The 18,405-nt window shown below is 40.6% G+C and overlaps 1 protein-coding gene across 2 annotated transcripts in view; it reads left to right on the top strand.

Annotated features, from left to right (window-relative positions):
* The window catches only part of CC2D1B (coiled-coil and C2 domain containing 1B), a 30,438-nt gene that overhangs the window by 1,059 nt on the left and 10,974 nt on the right, over positions 1–18,405 (top strand). Inside the window, exons 2-14 of one of the 2 annotated variants that reach the window (XM_042873609.1) lie at positions 1,801–1,942; positions 5,233–5,345; positions 6,211–6,330; positions 7,417–7,554; positions 9,416–9,689; positions 10,154–10,278; positions 10,431–10,506; positions 11,707–11,817; positions 12,141–12,271; positions 12,901–12,973; positions 15,121–15,233; positions 15,841–16,033; positions 18,201–18,373. In XM_042873609.1, the coding sequence (XP_042729543.1) occupies positions 1,801–1,942; positions 5,233–5,345; positions 6,211–6,330; positions 7,417–7,554; positions 9,416–9,689; positions 10,154–10,278; positions 10,431–10,506; positions 11,707–11,817; positions 12,141–12,271; positions 12,901–12,973; positions 15,121–15,233; positions 15,841–16,033; positions 18,201–18,373 (1,782 nt within the window). Of the gene's footprint in view, positions 1–1,800; positions 1,943–5,232; positions 5,346–6,210; positions 6,331–7,416; positions 7,555–9,415; positions 9,690–10,153; positions 10,279–10,430; positions 10,507–11,706; positions 11,818–12,140; positions 12,272–12,900; positions 12,974–15,120; positions 15,234–15,840; positions 16,034–18,200; positions 18,374–18,405 lie in introns of those variants that run through there. The other variant, XM_042873610.1, reaches the window with a different exon arrangement.

Genomic DNA, 18,405 nt, shown 5'->3' with positions numbered 1-18,405 from the left:
TTTTTTTAAGGAAGGGAAAACATAAGTGATGGAAATATCTTTCCTTCTCTCTAAAAAAAGAAAAAAAAAAATCTGACTAAAAACTATTTTACCAGTTTTTATTTCTATATGGTTACAGCTTACAGCTTGGATTATTTCCTGAATATGCTAAGGGCTTGTTCGCTTGCAAATGATGCGACTTCAGCTATTTCTGAAACATATGAGGGTATTAAAGAAATGCTTGAAGAAGTTGGAGAAAGCCAAAACCGTGCACTTGTTGCAGTAACTTCATTGAAAATGTGCCTTGCAGATCAGATTGAGGACTCAGAGCTAGAACTGCTGGATTCTGTTCTTGACTTCTTTGCTATGCTTGTAGCACAGTTAATCATCAGTTTTTCATGCTGATAACATACGTCTGTCTATTCTGTTGAAGTTGAGTCTTTAGATCACTGTTACAGACGTTTCCTGATAAATCTTGTTTAGACCTTTCCATTCTATACAAGCCTACAAATGAATTGGTTTAGTTTTATAGAAGATGGAAGCAGGCAGGGAGTTCATCTGTCAGTTCAGTACCTTACTGAATGTCAAGGGTAGGACCATGGCTAGCAAACATACAGCTGCTGCTTTGTTCCTGATCCTTGCGCTCAGTGTTTCTCAGCTATGTCTTACCACCTTCTTTGGGGTTATAAAAGAGCCAACAGTACCTTTGCTCCTACAGGATTAAAAAATAAAAGTTGTTATTACTGAATAGCGCTAGTTGAAAAGCTGACAGCCAGCTTCAACCCTTGGCAGCACTGCAGATCCTCCAAGTCAGGGGAAGATTGTTAATTTTTGTAATAATGGTAGCTTTTTTTTTATTCTGATGCTAGAAAGGAGTTGAGCTGCTACCTGCTTGGCTTTGTGAAGATCAGTGCACCAATAGGGCTTTGTGCTTTGAAAAAATCTCAGAAAAGCTGCTCTGTGTGCCTCACATGATGAATGGAATTCAGCTAATTGGTGTTTATTAGAAATAAATCATTCGCAGTCTTTACATCAAGAACACTTTTGTTCCTGGGTCAGATGGATGCTTCAGCAATAGAGCAGTTGTGTCAAAATGGCATTTTAGAATAGCATCTTTCAGATTAAGATTTCAGAGATCTCTCTGATGTTTGTTTTTTGGTGTGTTTTGCAAAATTTAAAAGCAGTCTTCTGTCACATTCTGAGTACTGTTAATAGTCTTCCCTGAGGTGCTGTCACTTAACTACAGTGCTAATCTATTTTGAACACTTGTTTTTCCCAGTATTACTTAGACATTGGTTATGTTTCTGTGTGTACGTTGCCTTTTTTTGGTTGTTTATGTCCTGAGTTAATGAGGTAGAAGATAGTTCTGCATATGTAAATGCAGCTTGTTCCAAAAGACAAGGGTGAAGTCTCTGCTGTGCACATGTCAGACCTGTATTTGCGAATGGTGATTAAATTTTTCTTTAGCCTAGTTGTTACAGGAGCTACCCTGAACTTCCTTGATGATATCTGCTTAATGGGGCTCAGTATAACAGGCATCATTTGGTCTGGTTGTGGCAAGCTATTAGATTTTATTTTTAGAAATCATTGATAATGTAGAGTTTCTAGAGGGAGTATTCATTGCTTATTAAGATTTGTGTAGTGCTTTTCAGTCACGAATGCCTTGTGTGTGTTATTTTGGTGATGAAGTGATGTTATAGTTGGCTTAAAAAGAAAAACAAAAAGAAAAAGAAAAAATGTTTAGCTAATCTATGCAGTGTGATGTTTTTGAGTGTCATTCCTTTCTCACAGCACAACTTTTTTTCTTTCCCTTGGCTCCAGCTGGGGCTGTTTGTAGATTTCAATCCTGAAGAGATGCTGCTGGGTGCAGAGGAAGGTGGGGATGATGGTGACCTAGAAGCAGAGCTTGCTGCTATCACAGGAGCAAAGGTGAAAGAAGGGAAAACCAAACCAAAAGGAAAAAGTAAGTCTGAGTCTCAGGATTTTATCTACTGACAACCTGAATAATTTTTTAAAGATTTATTTGCAACTCATTGCTTTATCTGAAAAGTTTTTGCACCACTTGTAGAAGCTGTATTCACTTTAAAAGGTTACAGTTGTTGATGCAAAAATGTGTGAGAAATTTCTCTGTGTTCTTGTTAATATGGGGAAATCATATATGATGGCTAGCTAATGTAATAAAGACTAAATAAAGGCATGCTTGTTAATTTAGTGCATGGAGTCATAACGTGGTGGTAGGTGCTAGATGAGTTTAAAATAGGAATCATGTTTCTTGTGCAGGCTGGATTGATCGGTTGTTCTTTTGTTTAGAGTGAATTTACTGAATAAGCCTTATATTCTTAGTCACTTGGATACTGTAACTAAAACAAAATATTCTAGGAGAGAGATTCTGGAAGCGTTGGAGTTACTGGGAGGATCTGGTAACTTGTGTTATTCAGGAGGTTTAGTGTTTCTTGGAAAATATAGTTGTTATTGTTAATATTTTACAAACCTACTGCTAATCTGTCTAATTGTGTTTACTTACAGCTGTGCAATGTTTTATAGGTTTTCTGTAAGCTACTGTCAAGATTGTTGCAGAGTAGGGCAGTTTGCACGTGGGCAAGCTCTGCTGCCAAATTAGTATGTTTTTTGGAGGGGCAGGGTGAGCTGGTTCAGGAAACACAGCTATAAAAACAAACTTCTCTTGTTGTGCTAGGTTTTCAGCTGAAACACTTTCTTGGTCTGGTCACTTGCCTGCATGAACACTGCTGTGCTTACAAGGGAGAGGATAGCTGAGCACGTGGTGCAGTAACTGACTCGTAGATTTATATTCTAGAGCTGTGATAGGTAGGGAAGACGTGATCTGTCTGTACCTGGAGGTTGCAGGCAGCAAAATCTGTACTGTCGCAACATCTCAAGTACAGAAATCTCTGCTATCTGCAACCATAAATGTCAGTTGGTCAGCTACTGAGATGCTTGAAATTCTAGCCTCAACTTGCCATACTGGGTTGGACTGGAACCAGCTATCCAGGGAAGCTTAGTTGATGCTTTCTCTGTCGAGGGGCTTCAGGTAAGGGATAATCTGACCCTTGAAGTGCAGCCACTTGCCTGCTGTCCTGATTGCAGTTTTGCTGTAGGTCACATACACTGGCAGTGTGTTTGATAGAGGTACTACAGCACTGATAGAGTAACTTAAATCCTTGAAGCAGAATGAACTTTGGGTTAATTTTCATCTGATTCAGCAAATTCAGGGGAGGGGTGTGATCTCTTTTAGTTCCATTTACAAGGCCAGATTGGATGGGGCCCTGGGCACCTTGGTCTGGTATTAAATGAGGAGGTTGGAGGCCCTGCATGTGGCAGCGGGGTTGGAGATTTACGGTCCTTGAGGATCCCTTCCAAAACTGGCCATTCTGTGGCAAAGTGAGACACATGTCTACATAGGGAAGTATCGAGAGTCATTCGTGTGGACAGTTGGTATTTGTGTGCAGTTATCTCCACTTCTGAGAATGTGTGGAGGAAGTGAATAGTTGAGGAGGTTTCAGTTAAGAATGGTATGAAGTAAAGGTGAGAACTTGGCAACGAAGAGTTCAGAAGAATTCTCAGGGCAAAGATCAGGAGCCTGGAGAAAAGTGACAGCACAGAGTAGCAATAGTGATATGGAAAGAGGGAAATCTCAGGGAATGAGATGACAATGCATAAAATGCAGAAGTTTAGTTAGGAAGGTGGAAGAAAGTGTTTTTCCTGATTTGTATAGCAGATCTCTGGCCCGCTCTTGCTTTTGGGCTGAAGAGGGGAATCAAGTTTCAGCAAGTTTATTGCGTTGATTCTGTGTCAGAAGAGGGCCAGGCTGGGTTTTAGAAAAAGGTTCTGTACCAGAGGACAGTGGGCATGGAACAGGCTCCCCATGGCAGTGGGCATGGCTCTGAGCTGCTGGAGCTCAGGGAATGTTTGAACAGTGCTCTCAAAGGGTTTGTGTTTTGGGATGCTCTGAGTGGGGCCAGGGGTTGGACTCAGTGATCCTGGTGGGTCCCTTCTAACTCAGAATATTCTACGAAAATGTGAACAAAAATTTTCAAGGCAAGAGTGCTGAGATTCAGTGTCTGCATCTCATCCATCTAACTGCTGAAGCTGCCTCTCTTTGTGAGCTAACTTGATCAAATCCATGCGTGCAGGTCCTTGGGAGCTGGGGTACTTTACCTCGACCGAGTTCAATATCAGGGAGAGTAGAACTGGGAGAGAAGTGGGAAAAATAAATAGTTTGTTGTTACATTGGATCAGCTATGGAGTGTTTCTGTTCCATAGAGAATCAGAATTTAATCTTTCAACCAAAGTTATACCACCAATAAATTACATCTTGTTACGGGTAAACTGATGTGAGGTAAAGGATGCAGAACAGAAAGATCTGATAAGGCTGCCAAGATGAGACTTTGTTAACATGCACAATCATGTCATAAATACCTTTTATAAGTATCTGTCATGAGCTTAAAACTAGTTCAGATGTTTATTCCTACTGGGAACAAAGGCTGCTTCAGTAATTTCCTTTCATGGATAGAAGCGTGTAATTGGATTTATTCATGGATGGTTTATATTAATTTGTTCTTGTGACACCATTGTATTTTATCTTAACCTGAGGAATACAGTTTCGACAAAACATCTAAAAATAGCCAGTGTGATTTTCTGATTTTTCTGTGGAAAATTGAAATCTTACGTGATGACACTGTAATTGTTGCTAGTTATTTCTGTAAGTAATCTCGCAGAGATATTTATCTTAAATCAGCCTAGGAACTTAACTAGAGACTTCTAGTAATTTTTCCCTGAGCCACTTGTTTCATCTAGACCTACCTGTTTGTTTTCCCCAGTATTAAACATCAGTACTGTGCAAACCTGGCACAGCATCTTTCTCTTCTATGTTTTCTGAGCACTGTTGTGTTCCACCATATATACTTGTTTATTGTGGTGCTCATCATTTTGCAGTTCGGGCTCCTTGTTTTAATGAAGAACCAGGCTATCAGATGCAGTCATTGTGTTGTTGCCCACCTTGGCTGTCACTTTCAGAAATGCTGTCACAGCTTTTCTTTTTCTGAGATGTTCATTTCCCCAGTGTTTGCCCTTTATCCATGAGTATACCCTCATTTACCTGTGACTCTTGTCAAAGATACAGAGGAAGCAAAGTCACTGCTGTCTTTCAGCCAGTAGATACACCTTCAGAATTTGTATTCAATGACTGCATAACTGTTGTCCAGGGCTTATATCTCTTTGTGGTTTCTTTTGCAGCTCCTCTGCCCATGGATCATATTGAAAAGATGGCTGCAGAGTGCATGAAGGACCTGAATGAAGATGAGGAGGAAGCAGAGGATGAAGACTTGGAGAAAGATACAGATCTGTTGGTATGTACAACTTCGTTAGCAAGAAGTTTTAGCGTGCAAAATATTCCATACAGGGATACAAGGTTTTGCAGGGGTTTCACACACTGCACAACACAGTTACAGTTTCCTAGCTAACATTATATCACTTCTGCTCTTCTGTTTGAAGAGTTAATCACGTGAAACCCCTCCCTCCCCTCAGGAGAAGGAAGGGGAAGAAAACCTGATTGAGATAGGAGAAAGTAATTTATTAAAAGGAATGTGAGATAATACAGAGAGAGTCAAATCAAGTCCTTATTGGCAACCCTCACCAACTGGCTTCCTAGAAAAGATGACAGATTAACTCTTCACACCACAACACATTCAAATGTGTGATAGTCTGAGAGGAATAGGAGAACAGTGAGAATCCCTTTCTGTGTCAGATGGTGCAGAAAAGGATCAAACGTTCTCCTTAGAGTGATGTGCATGACTGTTTTGCTATTGCTTGAAGTAGTGCTTGTCCTGAGAGGAAGATCCCAAATAACTCCTTTTTGACTTTTTGGAAAGGAGTGTTAGGCAGCATTTTTAACATCCAGTGTTAAAGGATGATTTTCTGAAGTTTCATAGGTTTTAATGATGTTTTGAAAGTACTCCTCTAGCTTCAGATCTTTAACCACAATCTTGTGTGGTGATCCTTGAGCTGCAGTCTGGTTTTTAGTATCTGGCTTTTCATTGTGGATACAAGTGGAATTAATGGAAGCAATTTCTTTAAAATAAATACAGAAGTGTCTGAGATATGAGATGTTAAGATTCTCTGTGTTTAAGGTCCATTCAAAGGAACTGGAGAGTTCAGTTGTTTTGTATTTTGAGGCAGTAGAAAATTTTGAAGAACTGTTGACTTTTGCTTCAGGCAGAATTGCAAGAAGTTCTGGGGGTGGAAGGTGAGACAGGAAGCTGTGAGGATGAAACAAGAACAATGGAGCAGTCTGTAGCTGAAGCAGAAAATGAGCAACCTGAACTGCAACCACAGGTAGGAGAGAGCTTTATGTTTCTGACAGTTTTGCTGAATCACTTTCATGATAAACATTAGCACAAGGGTAACAAACGAGAGAGAGACCCTTTTGTCCTCGAGGGAAGGAAAAACTATTGCAGTCTTCTCTGCAGGAACCAGTGCTGTATTTATAGAGTTGAATGATTGCTTTTTGTTTTGTTCCAAGGATGCCTTTCAGTATAAGCATAGAATCAAGGAGGTAAACAGAATCCAGCATGCCTTACACCTCATTTTGCATACGAGCATGTAAATAGCTGTTCAATTCTAAAGTTTGTGACTTCCTTCTCTGACCATTAGGCTGTGAGGTGAGATAGTGAGACCTGTTGTAACTCAGTATCTTTGACATCTTGGTGGATTTTATTTCTCAGTAGCCTTAGCCTCCTCAGTTCAACTTGTCAATCCTCATGTACTTAAATCCATTATTCAGTTATTGCCCTGTTTTTGTTGTGTGCTGCAGATTCCAGTGCCCTCGTGCATTGTGCCCATTAATGAGTCTGTCAGAGTTGCTCTAGAGATAATAGCAGTAATTACATCAGTAGCCACCTGCAATGTCTCTGTAGCTGTGGAGTGTTTGTAAGTAGCTACTGATAACTTTGCTTAGGCTGCTTTTGTCACTGGCCTAATCTCAGGCTGTAGGAAGAAGAGTTCTTATAGTGAAACCAAGTAGAAGAGCCCCTGAGGGAAGTAAACCAGCATGTTTGGAAAAGGAGAAAAGACTTGTGCCAAAATATTTATTCACACCCTTTGCTGTGTGGTGTCTGAAAGGCCTCACTGTTCTCCCTCACCTACTCTCTGACCACATGGCTCCCGTTACCCTGTTGGCTGAATTTGCTAAATGTCTCCACCCGTTCTTCTCTATTGCGCCTTTGAGAGAAAGCCCAGAGATGGATCCAGGAACTGTTAGTGTAGTACAAGTGCTGCTCTGTTCTAGAGACTGCTCCTTCCTTGTGTTTGTTGCTAATGTGAGTGTGTTTGAAGAAGAGTGCTTGCTTTTCAGTGCTGTGCAAAAGCTCCTATGGTTCGATGAAGTAAGTTTTCTTGATTTGTCTTATTATTTCTTCTGAGACCACCTCGCTTCCTGCTGTTACCAGTGAGCTGCAGCAGACAATAGAGAAGAGAATTGTTAACTATAGGACGGCAATTTCTAACGCAAAGGACTTGGGTGAGAGTGCCAAACTGCGGCGGTACGAAAGAGGCCTTAAGGTAAGTTAGAGTCATAAGTTGTGTGAACAAGGTGACAAAATTGGTTCTCACAGGTGTAGTTCAGTCTTTTCAGATGTGTGAAATTGCTGAAATGGGAGAGAAATTCTAATTCACTGCCTTGAGTGAATTCAAAAACATTTACTAGTGTTCCTGCATGCTAAATATGCAGCTAATGTGTACTTTCATATGTCTGTGCATCAGCTCTTTTTCTGCTGAATGTAGCTAGTAGCACTTGGAGGCAGGGAATATGGTAAATGCTGGTGTTGAACCTGCCCATCTAGATCTGAATTTTACCTGCAGTGACTGTTACTTGAACTCACAGTTAGGAGCTTTCCTAATGCATACACCTGCCATGATACCCCTTCCACTTGGTTCTGTGAGACAAAGGCAGGGTGTCTCACTTGGTTGTGCTTGAAAATGAATGAAAAGGGATTTTTCATTAGGACCATTATAGGTTGCAGCAAGGAGCAGTTTCTTTAGCTCTGCATGTTTTCAGCCAGGTGGCGTGCTTGCAGTTAGTTTGGTAGTGCTTGCTGATTGCTGCTGTGCAGTGTCTGTTTCCCTGTTCTCTGATCTCCTGCATTGTCTCAGACAGCAGCAGACTGTCTTGCTAAGCAAAGCTTTATCTTTCAGTGAGGGAAGAGTGTAATGTCTGTTTGGCTACCAAGTGTGCAGAGGGAGTGACTGAGGCCAAACCCAGGAAAGGAAATGCACAAGGGATATTTCTGTGTGTGTCCTCTGCCTCTTTACTCTGAATTGAATGTACGTGTAACCACCTGGCCTTTGGGAGAGCAAGAGGGACAGCAAAACTGGCTTGCTCACCAAATACGGAAACCTAGTGCTCTGTTTGTCTCTTCCTTTGCTTTGTTTTTCAAGGTAGGGAGTTTCCATGTGCTTAGGTGGTGTAGCTAAGGTTAGTAGACTGGATCTTACTTCACTGCTCACAGTTCCTTAATTAGCTAGATGACTCTCTAGCAAATGGTGTACAGTTATCTCATGTTCTTGACTCCTGGATCTGAACTTTAATCCCAGAGAGTCTAATTCCATGTTTCAAGTAACACGTGAGAAGGAGAGAGCTGCGTTGTGTTGCTGGGCTGGTCTGAACCCCAGCCTCACATGCTGTTAGTCGGATTATATGTCCCACTGTTACTTAGCAAGTCAAACAGGGCCTCAGCTAACTGAGAGTAGCAGTGGTTCTGGTGCTGATGAGATGTTGTTGTCTTTCTGTGCTTCAGTTTCTGTAGAACACAAATGAAGTAAAGACTTCTGGTTTGGCTTTAAGACCAGGATGCTTCTTTGTCTGTACTTTAAATTAAAAAAAGTAAAAAATAAAATAGTTTCTTTAAACCCTTTCTCTGCCACAAGTAGGAACTGTGTGACTAGCAGTTAACCCATGTTAATGATGGTGAAAGCTTCTTGCTGTAAGTCACCAGCCATGCCATTTCATTTGCTAGTGTTTAATGGCTTTTCTAATCCCCACAAAACAAGTATGTGGACTCCTTCTTTCCCTAAATCCAATTTTGAAGTGACATTTCAGCAATAGCTTCCTTGGAGATTGTCTGTTAGAAAGCTGACTGTGCCACATCAACTGTCTGATACTTGTAGGTGCTGAACTACTTTCAATTACCTAGTTTGTGTAGCAAGTCTTTTGCACTGTGTTAATCTGGTAATTGGGCACCTTTCACTAGTGCTGATGTTGCCCTTGCAGAAAAAGAGGGAGTGCTAAAGGACATCCATGTCTAGTGGTGGGATGTAATAGATCTCACCATGAGTAGGGGAATTAATTCATGTTTTAATGATTTTATGCTAGCACTGTATTTGATGAAAACACCTACCAACTTTGGTGTTCTGTCTCTCCCAGACATTGGAAACCATGCTGGCTGCAGTGAAGAGAGGCAAAAAAATCAATGAGGAAGAAATGCCACCACCTGTTGCAACAGGAAAAAGCTCTTCTCACGTATCTCAAGCCACAGGAGCAGAGCAGGAAAATTCAGGAGATTCAGTCAGTGTCCCACCAGAGAGCAGCACTGAGTCTTGTGCAGGTGATGAGCAGAAGACCTCACATGAAGCAAAGCAGCACCTGGAATTGGAATCTCTACAGAGTCATGCTGCTTCTAGTCCTACCCTGGACACAGGTACCATAATCTGAGAGAATAAGCTGTTGCAGTACTAATGCTGCATCTTTCTCCATTTTCCAGCTGTGTTGCAAAGCACTGCCTATGTCTGCACTTCCCTGCTGAATATTTCAGATAAAGTTGGCAGTGGGACAGTGCATCTCTGGCAGTGAAATCACATGTTTCTATAGAGCTATGGTCTGTACTGTATCAATATGTTCAATCTTTACTGTGTCTCAGCTTCTCCAGTGTAACATGTGGAATTAGGTGCTTTAAAGATTTTTGGAGATCCTGATTAAAAAACTCTTTTTTTTTTTCTTTTTTTTTAACTGGGGAAAGTGGGATTGTCAAGCCTGGTAGGACTGGAAACTGAGAGGAAAAGCTGGATGTGTGATTCAAAGGTAGATGTGCAGATAGATGAATGTAACCAGAAGTACATCTATTCCATGCTCTGTGTAAGTCTCAGTGTTATTTTATTTTCACAGGTGTCCATAGCAGTGGCACACGAGAAATACTACTTAAGAGGCAGAAGGAGTATAAATTAGCAGCTCTGAAAGCCAAGCAGCAAGGGGACCTGGAAAAGGCAAAGGAATACATGAAAATAGGCAAGGTATGCACACAGAAAATCTTGAATGCTGAACGTGCCCTGTGCTGTACCCACGTACTGTGCTGCTGCATTCACTGATGTCATGTCTTCATTGTGACAGCTAGCAAGTGTTGGCCATACTAGAATATACCTTCTGTTTTGTTTCTGTGCATTAGAAATTTAATGTGGTCTTGGAAGCTCTGGACAGTGGGCAGCCAATAGACCTCCAGAACATGCCTCCACCTCCTCAGGGTAAGGTGTACCTTACAGAAGCTTTTAGAAGTCTGCCTGTGCTGTAATGTGAAATGGTTCTGAATTTGATTGTGAAGCTGTAAGAATTAAAGATCACTGAGGTCTGAGACTTAGTGCATGTTCAAATTCTAATCAAAAGTGTCCAAGAAAAATGAGGTATTATTTATATTAATCTCTGTGAATTACTAAGTTGGTGTACGTGTTGATGTCTAATTTTCTTTCTTTTGTAACTTCAGATAACAGGAGACAATATTTTAGTGGCAGAGAAAGGGGATGAGGGCAAATTCTCAAAGTTCACTGTAATACTTAATGTTGTTCTGAGTTTCAGCTGAAGTTTGTAAAGTTTCAGATTAAGAGATCAGCAGATATGCTAACAGGGATACAAATGATGGTTAATTTCAGTGCATTAAAGTCTAAATCTTAGGAAGGTGAAATATTAAAGAGACTTGGATCATTGTACGAGACTTATTAAAATGGATCTAGCATCATAACCAACATTTGATCTCTGCAAGTCAGTGTTTTAGACAATTTACTGCAAGTAGTGGATTATTATATTAAAAGAAAATAGATGACAGATTATTCTATTTCAGTAAATTATGACTCTTACAACTTCTTAAGTTGTAAACTGATCACCAGATGGTGTTAGAGAGAATCCTCTCCCATGACATATTCCACTGTTAAACACGGAGGGAGTGGATTTTTTTTTTTAAGATTGTTAGATTGTTGTGAGTCTCCAGAATGAAACTAGAAAGTGGTTTTCTAGTTTTCTAAAAGTAATCACTGTTATTTGAAACTTGGATTTCTGAATAGATGGCGTTACTTCCTTCCCTTTTCAGCACACCTTTTGTTGCTAGGATATTTTAGTCAAGTTAGTGATTTTTTTCATGCTTCCCATCTGCCAAGGTGGCGAGTTGTGTTCTGTGAGAGAATGCTTAGAGTACCTGAAATGCTTTTACTTTTTTTCTTCTTCTTAGTAAGCAGCACAAACCTGAAATAAACCAGTATCTCACATTCTTCTACTGTAAAGCCCTTTCTCTGAATCTTGGGAAATCTAGACTTATCTAGCCACCCAAATATTCTTTTGAAGCTGAAAAGCTTTCTGATAGGAGATCTGATCAATGCATGATTTTCTTACTCATTGGTGTTTACTTGCTGCTTATGGAATGTGCTGTGAATCTTCCTGCTTTCCTTGCTTTGCAGATCTTGAAAGCTTAGGAAATGTACAAGGTACATCCAAGCAAAAGGTTCCAGCTTCGGTGGGAAGTTCTCAGGATCTTGCAACACTTGATTCCCAAACCCAAGAAGCTTCAGGTAGGACTTCTGGGTTTTTGTAGGAAGCCATAAAGACAGCAGGGCTGGGAGGTGTTTTGAGGTCTGTATTTTCCAGTGAAGTACAGTAGGATTGAGTATAATCAGCTACGTTCCTAAACTTTGTTTGCTGCTGATCCCATCTTGATTTTTGTTATAGACCAGTAATGAAAGTAAAAAATTCATAAACTTCCTTCAGAAGAGTTGTATGTAAGAGTTTTCAGCAATAGCTTTGTCTCTGCAGGAGGTAAGGAAGGGTAGGAAAAAGGCAGCTTTTATGTTTTGAAGTCAGACTGACAGCTTTTCATTGTCTTCCTTATTTCAAGCTTCCCCACAGGAGCCAAAGACAGTGCTGGAAGCATTGCAGCAAAGGCTTGAAAAGTACAAGTTGGCAGCAGCACAAGCTAAAGCAAGTGGGGATGATCGGAAAGGCAGAATGCACGAGAGGATAGCCAAGGTAAAATGCAAATGTAGCAAGCTGTTTGCATCTAGCAAAGCTGTTGGAGGTAATTCTCTTGTTGAAGAATTTTTCAGGATAAGTCATTTGTGTATTGTCCTTTTATTTGGAAAGAACTTCAGTGTAAAAGCTCTAAAACCTTCAGCGTAAGGAAAAACAAAATACAAGTGTTCAGCTCTACTGAAATAAAACCAATTCAGAGGCAGGGCACGTACTGTAAGTAAGAAGTAGAAAGAAGGTAAAGCTCAGTCTTTCATGCCAGAAGAATTTAAAGAATATGATCTCTGTTTCTGAGCTGCAGAAGTTGTAGAGCTGAATTCCGATTCCAAGACTGCTGCTTATTAATATGTCAATGAGGTAATTTAGAGATTTAAAATTTTAGGAAAGCTTTTGTTTCAGAGCAGTGTTTTTACTTCCCTCTGACATTTTTCACTATTCCAGAAGGAGTTTGTAAATAATCATTGAAGCAAGATTGTCCTCAGAATTAGAGAGTGGTGGTATGCATATACAACTTAATACCAAAATACTGTGTATTCTGCAATAGTTGGGGTAGTTAAATATAAATGATTAGTAACTTACAATTAACATAAAACTCCATTTTATGTCTTATTGAGTGCCTTTGATTTCAGCAATACCAGGATGCCATAAGAGCCCATAAAGCAGGGAGAAAAGTTAACTTTTCTGAGCTACCTGTTCCTCCTGGTAAGTGTGACCCTGTGTCCTAATTGCAACTTCTGTATGTGCTCTGGGCTCTGCAGGAGTTGTGCAGGTGTTGCCTACTCATCCCATGAAGTGTCTCCTCCTTTTTTCAGTTCAGTTGACTGGCATTTCCTTTTGGTTAGCACTGAAGAATACATTTTAAAACTGCTTATCAAAATGCTCTCAAGCTTTCACACTGGTAAATATTTTTTGACAGTGCCAGAAGTTGAAAGCAACCCTGTTTGGGAGAGTTAAGCAACGTAATGATGAGCAGATGATGATGAATGTAACTCTCTGCTAGTTGTGGAGGAAAGGATAAACTTGGGATGTATCTCTCTGGGGTAGGAGAAGGAGGTTTTTGAAACTGGAAGAATTTTACCTGATGTTTCCCATTCTGTTTTTTCCCAGTAACAGCCTCAGATCTCTGTGTTTAATTAAATATCTCCTTGCAATGCTGGACAAGTCAGATGAATGCTGCCATTCTCAAGGCCAGTAAAAGTAGTGTACAGAGATGAAACAAATCATGCCTGTGTCACACTGAGACAGTGACAGAGACAGAAAATGAAACTCCATGAGACATGTTCTCTCTTCTTTTATCTTCTTAGAGTGCTTTGTCTATAAAGGTTTGGGCAAGGTCATCTATGAATACTTCATCTCTGGCTTGCATGATACTGTTTCTCTTCTTGGGAGAAACAGTTCCTTTTGCCTTGTGTGTGATGCGTTCTTGTGATGAGATGCACCGTGCAGCAAAATGCTGCTTAGAGTTTCTAGTTTGGGGGAAAAAAATCCTCACAAGGACACAAATCAGGTGGCTTTTTGTCACTGTCAAATGTGGCAATGGCAAACTCTTCAGCAGGAGTAAAGTACATAGTGGTAAGGTAGGCAGTGCCAAGTCTGCTGTGTTGTGCTTTCAACGGCTCCTACTTTGGATCTGCCCCTGAAAAGCAGCAGTTCAGCAACTCGTGCTCTAGGACACAATCTAATTCGTAGTGAACATCAGTTGTGGTGAGAGTGAGGTACTCCAGGTTTAGCCTTCTGAAAATATGCATAACTCCTCATTTTCTTCACACAGCTGCATGTTTTTTAGTCAGGAGTTAGAAGCTATGTGATTTATGTTGAAGACAGTGGTCAGGCAGTCACTGAAAGCAGCTGTGAGATTATACAGGGCTGGCAGTGTGTTTCATTGCATCGGGGTGATGATAAGTAGCAGTCCTGACCTTTGTGGGGACAGAAATGCTGCTTACTAATGAAGCTGGTGTCACACAGGGCCGATGGCATAAGGTCCCGTGTTCTGCCTGCCTGTATACATCAGATTAGTTATGTACCCACAGCAGCCATCTCCAAGCTCAAAAGCAGTTTAGTCATTATTTCTTAGCCCTTCTAACGAGACTGGCCACAAGAATGCTTGCTACATATTAATGAGACAAACCTTACTAATTTAGAAGATCAGGGGCATCTCTGCTGTTTGAAGCTGACACTGAACTGGTGGCATGGAAATCAGAATTTATCTTCATCATCCAGCCTTCCTCCCATCCTTAAAAGGCTAATAAAATGATCAAAAGGATTGTTCTCCTTATACTTCACATTTAACTACTGCATTTTTGCTTTACTTTGCAATCTCTCCATTGCAATAGAACTTTCAGCATGTCCTTTGACAGCTAGTGTTATAGTCCATTTTCTGGACTTCAGCTATGTCTTTTTTATAGGTGTATGGGGTATTGCTGCTTTGCTGATGGACTGTGTGCCAAATAAAGTGAGGCTGTAGTAAAAGAGGAAAAAAAAAGCCAGCAACTGTTTGTACAATCTGCTGCACGTCTGGTTGTAAAGGAGAGAGGCTAAATTATGTACTGTTTCTGAGCATCTCCTACCAATTTTCTGAAGTTGTAAGGTTCCTTGGTTGGCTGCCAGTTGTTGAACTTAGAAAACTATGCTCTGCTACTGCATCATTTTAGCATCATCCCTTAAGCTTGGATATTGGTGAGAGGTTTATTGTTAAGCCCACCGAGCAGCCTTGGCCTCAGTCTAGATATACTAAACTTACTTAAAAATATGATAATTAATACTTTATAGAAATAACTTCACAGAAAAAAGAAGATAAATGGAAGACAAAACATACACATTGCACAACTCATTGCTTCTTTCCTCCTTAGGATTTCCCCCCCTTCCTGGTGTTGCAGCACCAAGTGGTGACAGAACTATAGCTGCTGTTCTGGAAAATGCCAGCAAGCTGGCAAGCATGGAGGATAACGATGAAGAGGATGAGGTTTGTGTTTCTTTTATATGTTTAGAAGTCTAAATTTTGTTTCTTCTGGTATAATGAGACGACTTTCAGTTTCAAAGCGAACACCTCAGGTTCTGGCCATACCTTTACATTGTTCAGAGGTGCTTAAACCTATGTTGTATTCCTGCATCCCAATAGTTTCCATGTTTGTGCTTTCCCAGGATGATCAGCACTCACTGTGTCTTGTCACACAGTATTTGCATTTAGGATTTGGTTTAATTTCTTTCCTTAGCTAAATTTGGTTGCTGATTATGCTTGTGCTTTCAACCAGAATAGGTTTTAATGGAGAGAATTCCTGGATGATGTTTTTGATGCATGCACTTGCTCTTTTTGAAATGACTGTGTTGTTGAACACTGCTTTTGTCCCTTTTATAGCAGAGGTTCGGAGCTTGCAATGGGTCAGCTACCTCCTGGCACAGCCCTACTTATAGACCCCAGAAGTTAGAATTCACAGTCTGGAATGTTGTACACCTCTCAAAAGTGGTATTAGGGGGCTGGTATAGCGATAACCAGGTTTATTGATGCTTGAGATACCATCCTCCGGGTTACATTCTGTGCACTGAATATGAAATTATTTCTGTTATGGTAGAATGAACTTCTGACACAGGCCCCAGTTGCCAAGAAGCCTGCTCAGCTGCCTGGAAAGCCGACTCAGGTTGTTAAGCCCATTACAGTGCCATCTGCTGTAGCCGAGGAGGAAAGCTCTCCTGAGTGTGTAAAACAAGTTGCATCGCCCTCCAGCCCAGACAAGGCAGAGTCAGTGGATCATCTTCCTCCAGCTGGTAAGGTGGTGGGATCAGCATTCCCTGTGATCCATGTGAAGTCATTTGCACTAATACCTTGATGAAGACTCCTTTTCATTATGATTTAGATCTAAGCTTGTGAATGCATGATATAGATTTCCTCTGTCAGGAGCCTTGGTATATTTGTCTGCTGGAGGGCAGACCATCCATATAGCCTTTATTTCACAGAGGCAGCATGTGTAATTACAAGGTTGATTGGGTTTTTAATTAATTTTGATGTAACAAATATATTGATTCATAATATTTAACTCTGCTCACAGTTCAACTCAACTCTCATTAGAGTGGATGGCTCACCAGTTTGAATGATTCATCAATGTAATGCAGCTTCCTGTATGAAACAGTGGTTTCTGCCTCATGTTTCACCCAAGGATATCAAACCAGTACATGGGCAGTAATTCATCAATCTCTATTCCTCCTATCCTAAGGTCACTGAACAATTGTCTGTACAAGATTAATTGTACAGCGACCACCTCACTGAGCGATTTGGGCACGCACCAGCAGTGCCTGAGCTCTTACTGCTGTGGTGCCACGACCATAATCCCACCCTGCCCTGGGTGCTTCCTCAGGACAAAGCAAACTGCCTGCTTACCTGACATGAGTTCTTTTGCAGAATGCAAAGGTATTCAGTGTGCCTGATAATTCATCTCTTCAGAAAGTTCCATGGCTTGTTTTTAAAGAAACATAGAAGTTCTGTGCTTTGGCTTTGAAAGTCCTCAAATCCTCATGAAAATAGGTTTCTGCAATTTCAGCTGGCGTATTCATCTCTTAAATGAATTGCTCTAGACTCTTACTGTGAAGAAGGTGGTATTACATCATCTCTGGCATCGCCTGGTCAGTGATCTGTCCTGGGCATTTCAGATGCCTTAAAATGAGACCAGTAGGTGCAATAAGAACTGACGCAGATTCATACAGACTTCATCTTCACAACAGAATGCCAGTACTTTGCTATCGTAGAGCTATATTTCACTAGTTAAACTACTTTCTATGACTCACATCTAATTTCCTTCTCTCTCCCAGAATTATGAAGTGCAGCTTAGTTGATAATCAACTTTTTTTGGTCAGAGTATGTGAGGCATAAAGAGCTATGGGGGTGCAGTGAAACACTTCAGTTCTACACTAGGAAAGGAGCCAAGATGAGTATGAATAATGGCTCCATTAAGTTCATCTTGCACAGATTTTCTTTGAAAATACCTGTGTTCTGCATCTCAGCCTCACAGAGAACTCTGTATCCTGGTTATGTTGTCTCAGTGAAAACTGGGCTAGCTACCTTTTCTAATCACTTTGGGTTTGGCCAATGGGACAGGTTGCTCACAGCTGTAGGGTAGCAGCCTCTCTGGTGAGAGTGGGATGCTCATCTGACAGCAGCGAACATAGCATGAGAATTACTTGTGTATTTATTGGCAGAGACAGACACCTCTTGTAGGTGTTGTTTAGCTTGTGTAATTACAAGTAAAGTGCAGTGGTGAATACACTGTGAGCATCTTTGGAAATGGCTGTACTCAGCTGATGCTGTACCCTTTCCTAAGTGAAGTAAACTAAGGGGCAAAATACACCAACCTGGTACATTGTATAGCAATCTTTTCTATCTTGTGTGATCGTCCTTATTGCTTTGAGGATGAAAGAGAAGACCTAAGACTTAAGAAAACAGTTAAGATGGCAAGGAATTACAAATAAGCAGAGATGGATGTGTCTGAGTGTGCCTGCATACACTGTCTTATCTGTTTTCTCTGACAGAGAGAGTGGGAGAAGGGAAATGAGTAAACAGAAGTGCTTTCAAGGTTCATGTGCTCATAATATTCGCTGTCTTTGAGGAGTTTAAATGGCTAGCTGAAAGTTTGAATTTGGCTTTTGCTATTTACCTGTCAGCTGTTGTGATTTGTTGTGACACTTTGAAGTATCTTTGTGCAGTGCTGTGAGTTGTTGTTTTTTGTTATGAAGGATGCCATGATATGAGGAAGTGTTTCTCATGCTGATAAATGAGATTGAAACTAGCCAAGAAACAACGAAGTGCAGTAAGGAAATGTCCTCACTGGATGTCTGTACTTTTACTGATTTTTCTATTGACTATAAACTGAACATGATAAAACTGTTTCAGGGCCATGTCAGTGTCGGATGAGTGAAGAATTTTTATACAACTGTTTTACAGCTAGGGAACAGCTGGAACTTCTGGAGAACAGAAAGAAGCAATATATGAAGGCAGCCATCAAAGCAAAGAAGGAAAATAATCTTGAACAGGCTAAGATGTATCTCAGAACAGCTAAGACCTTTGACCTGAAGATTGAGGAAGCAAAATGTGGCAAACTTGTTGATATTTCCAAGGTTAGTAGACTGCTTTGTATCGTATTGTCAGA

Source organism: Lagopus leucura, unplaced genomic scaffold (genome assembly GCF_019238085.1).
Source record: "Lagopus leucura isolate 7727_CA_CO unplaced genomic scaffold, USGS_WTPT01 Super-Scaffold_100009, whole genome shotgun sequence".
Classification (NCBI taxonomy): Eukaryota; Metazoa; Chordata; class Aves; order Galliformes; family Phasianidae; genus Lagopus; species Lagopus leucura.
This window is presented reverse-complemented; position numbering and strand designations above follow the sequence as displayed.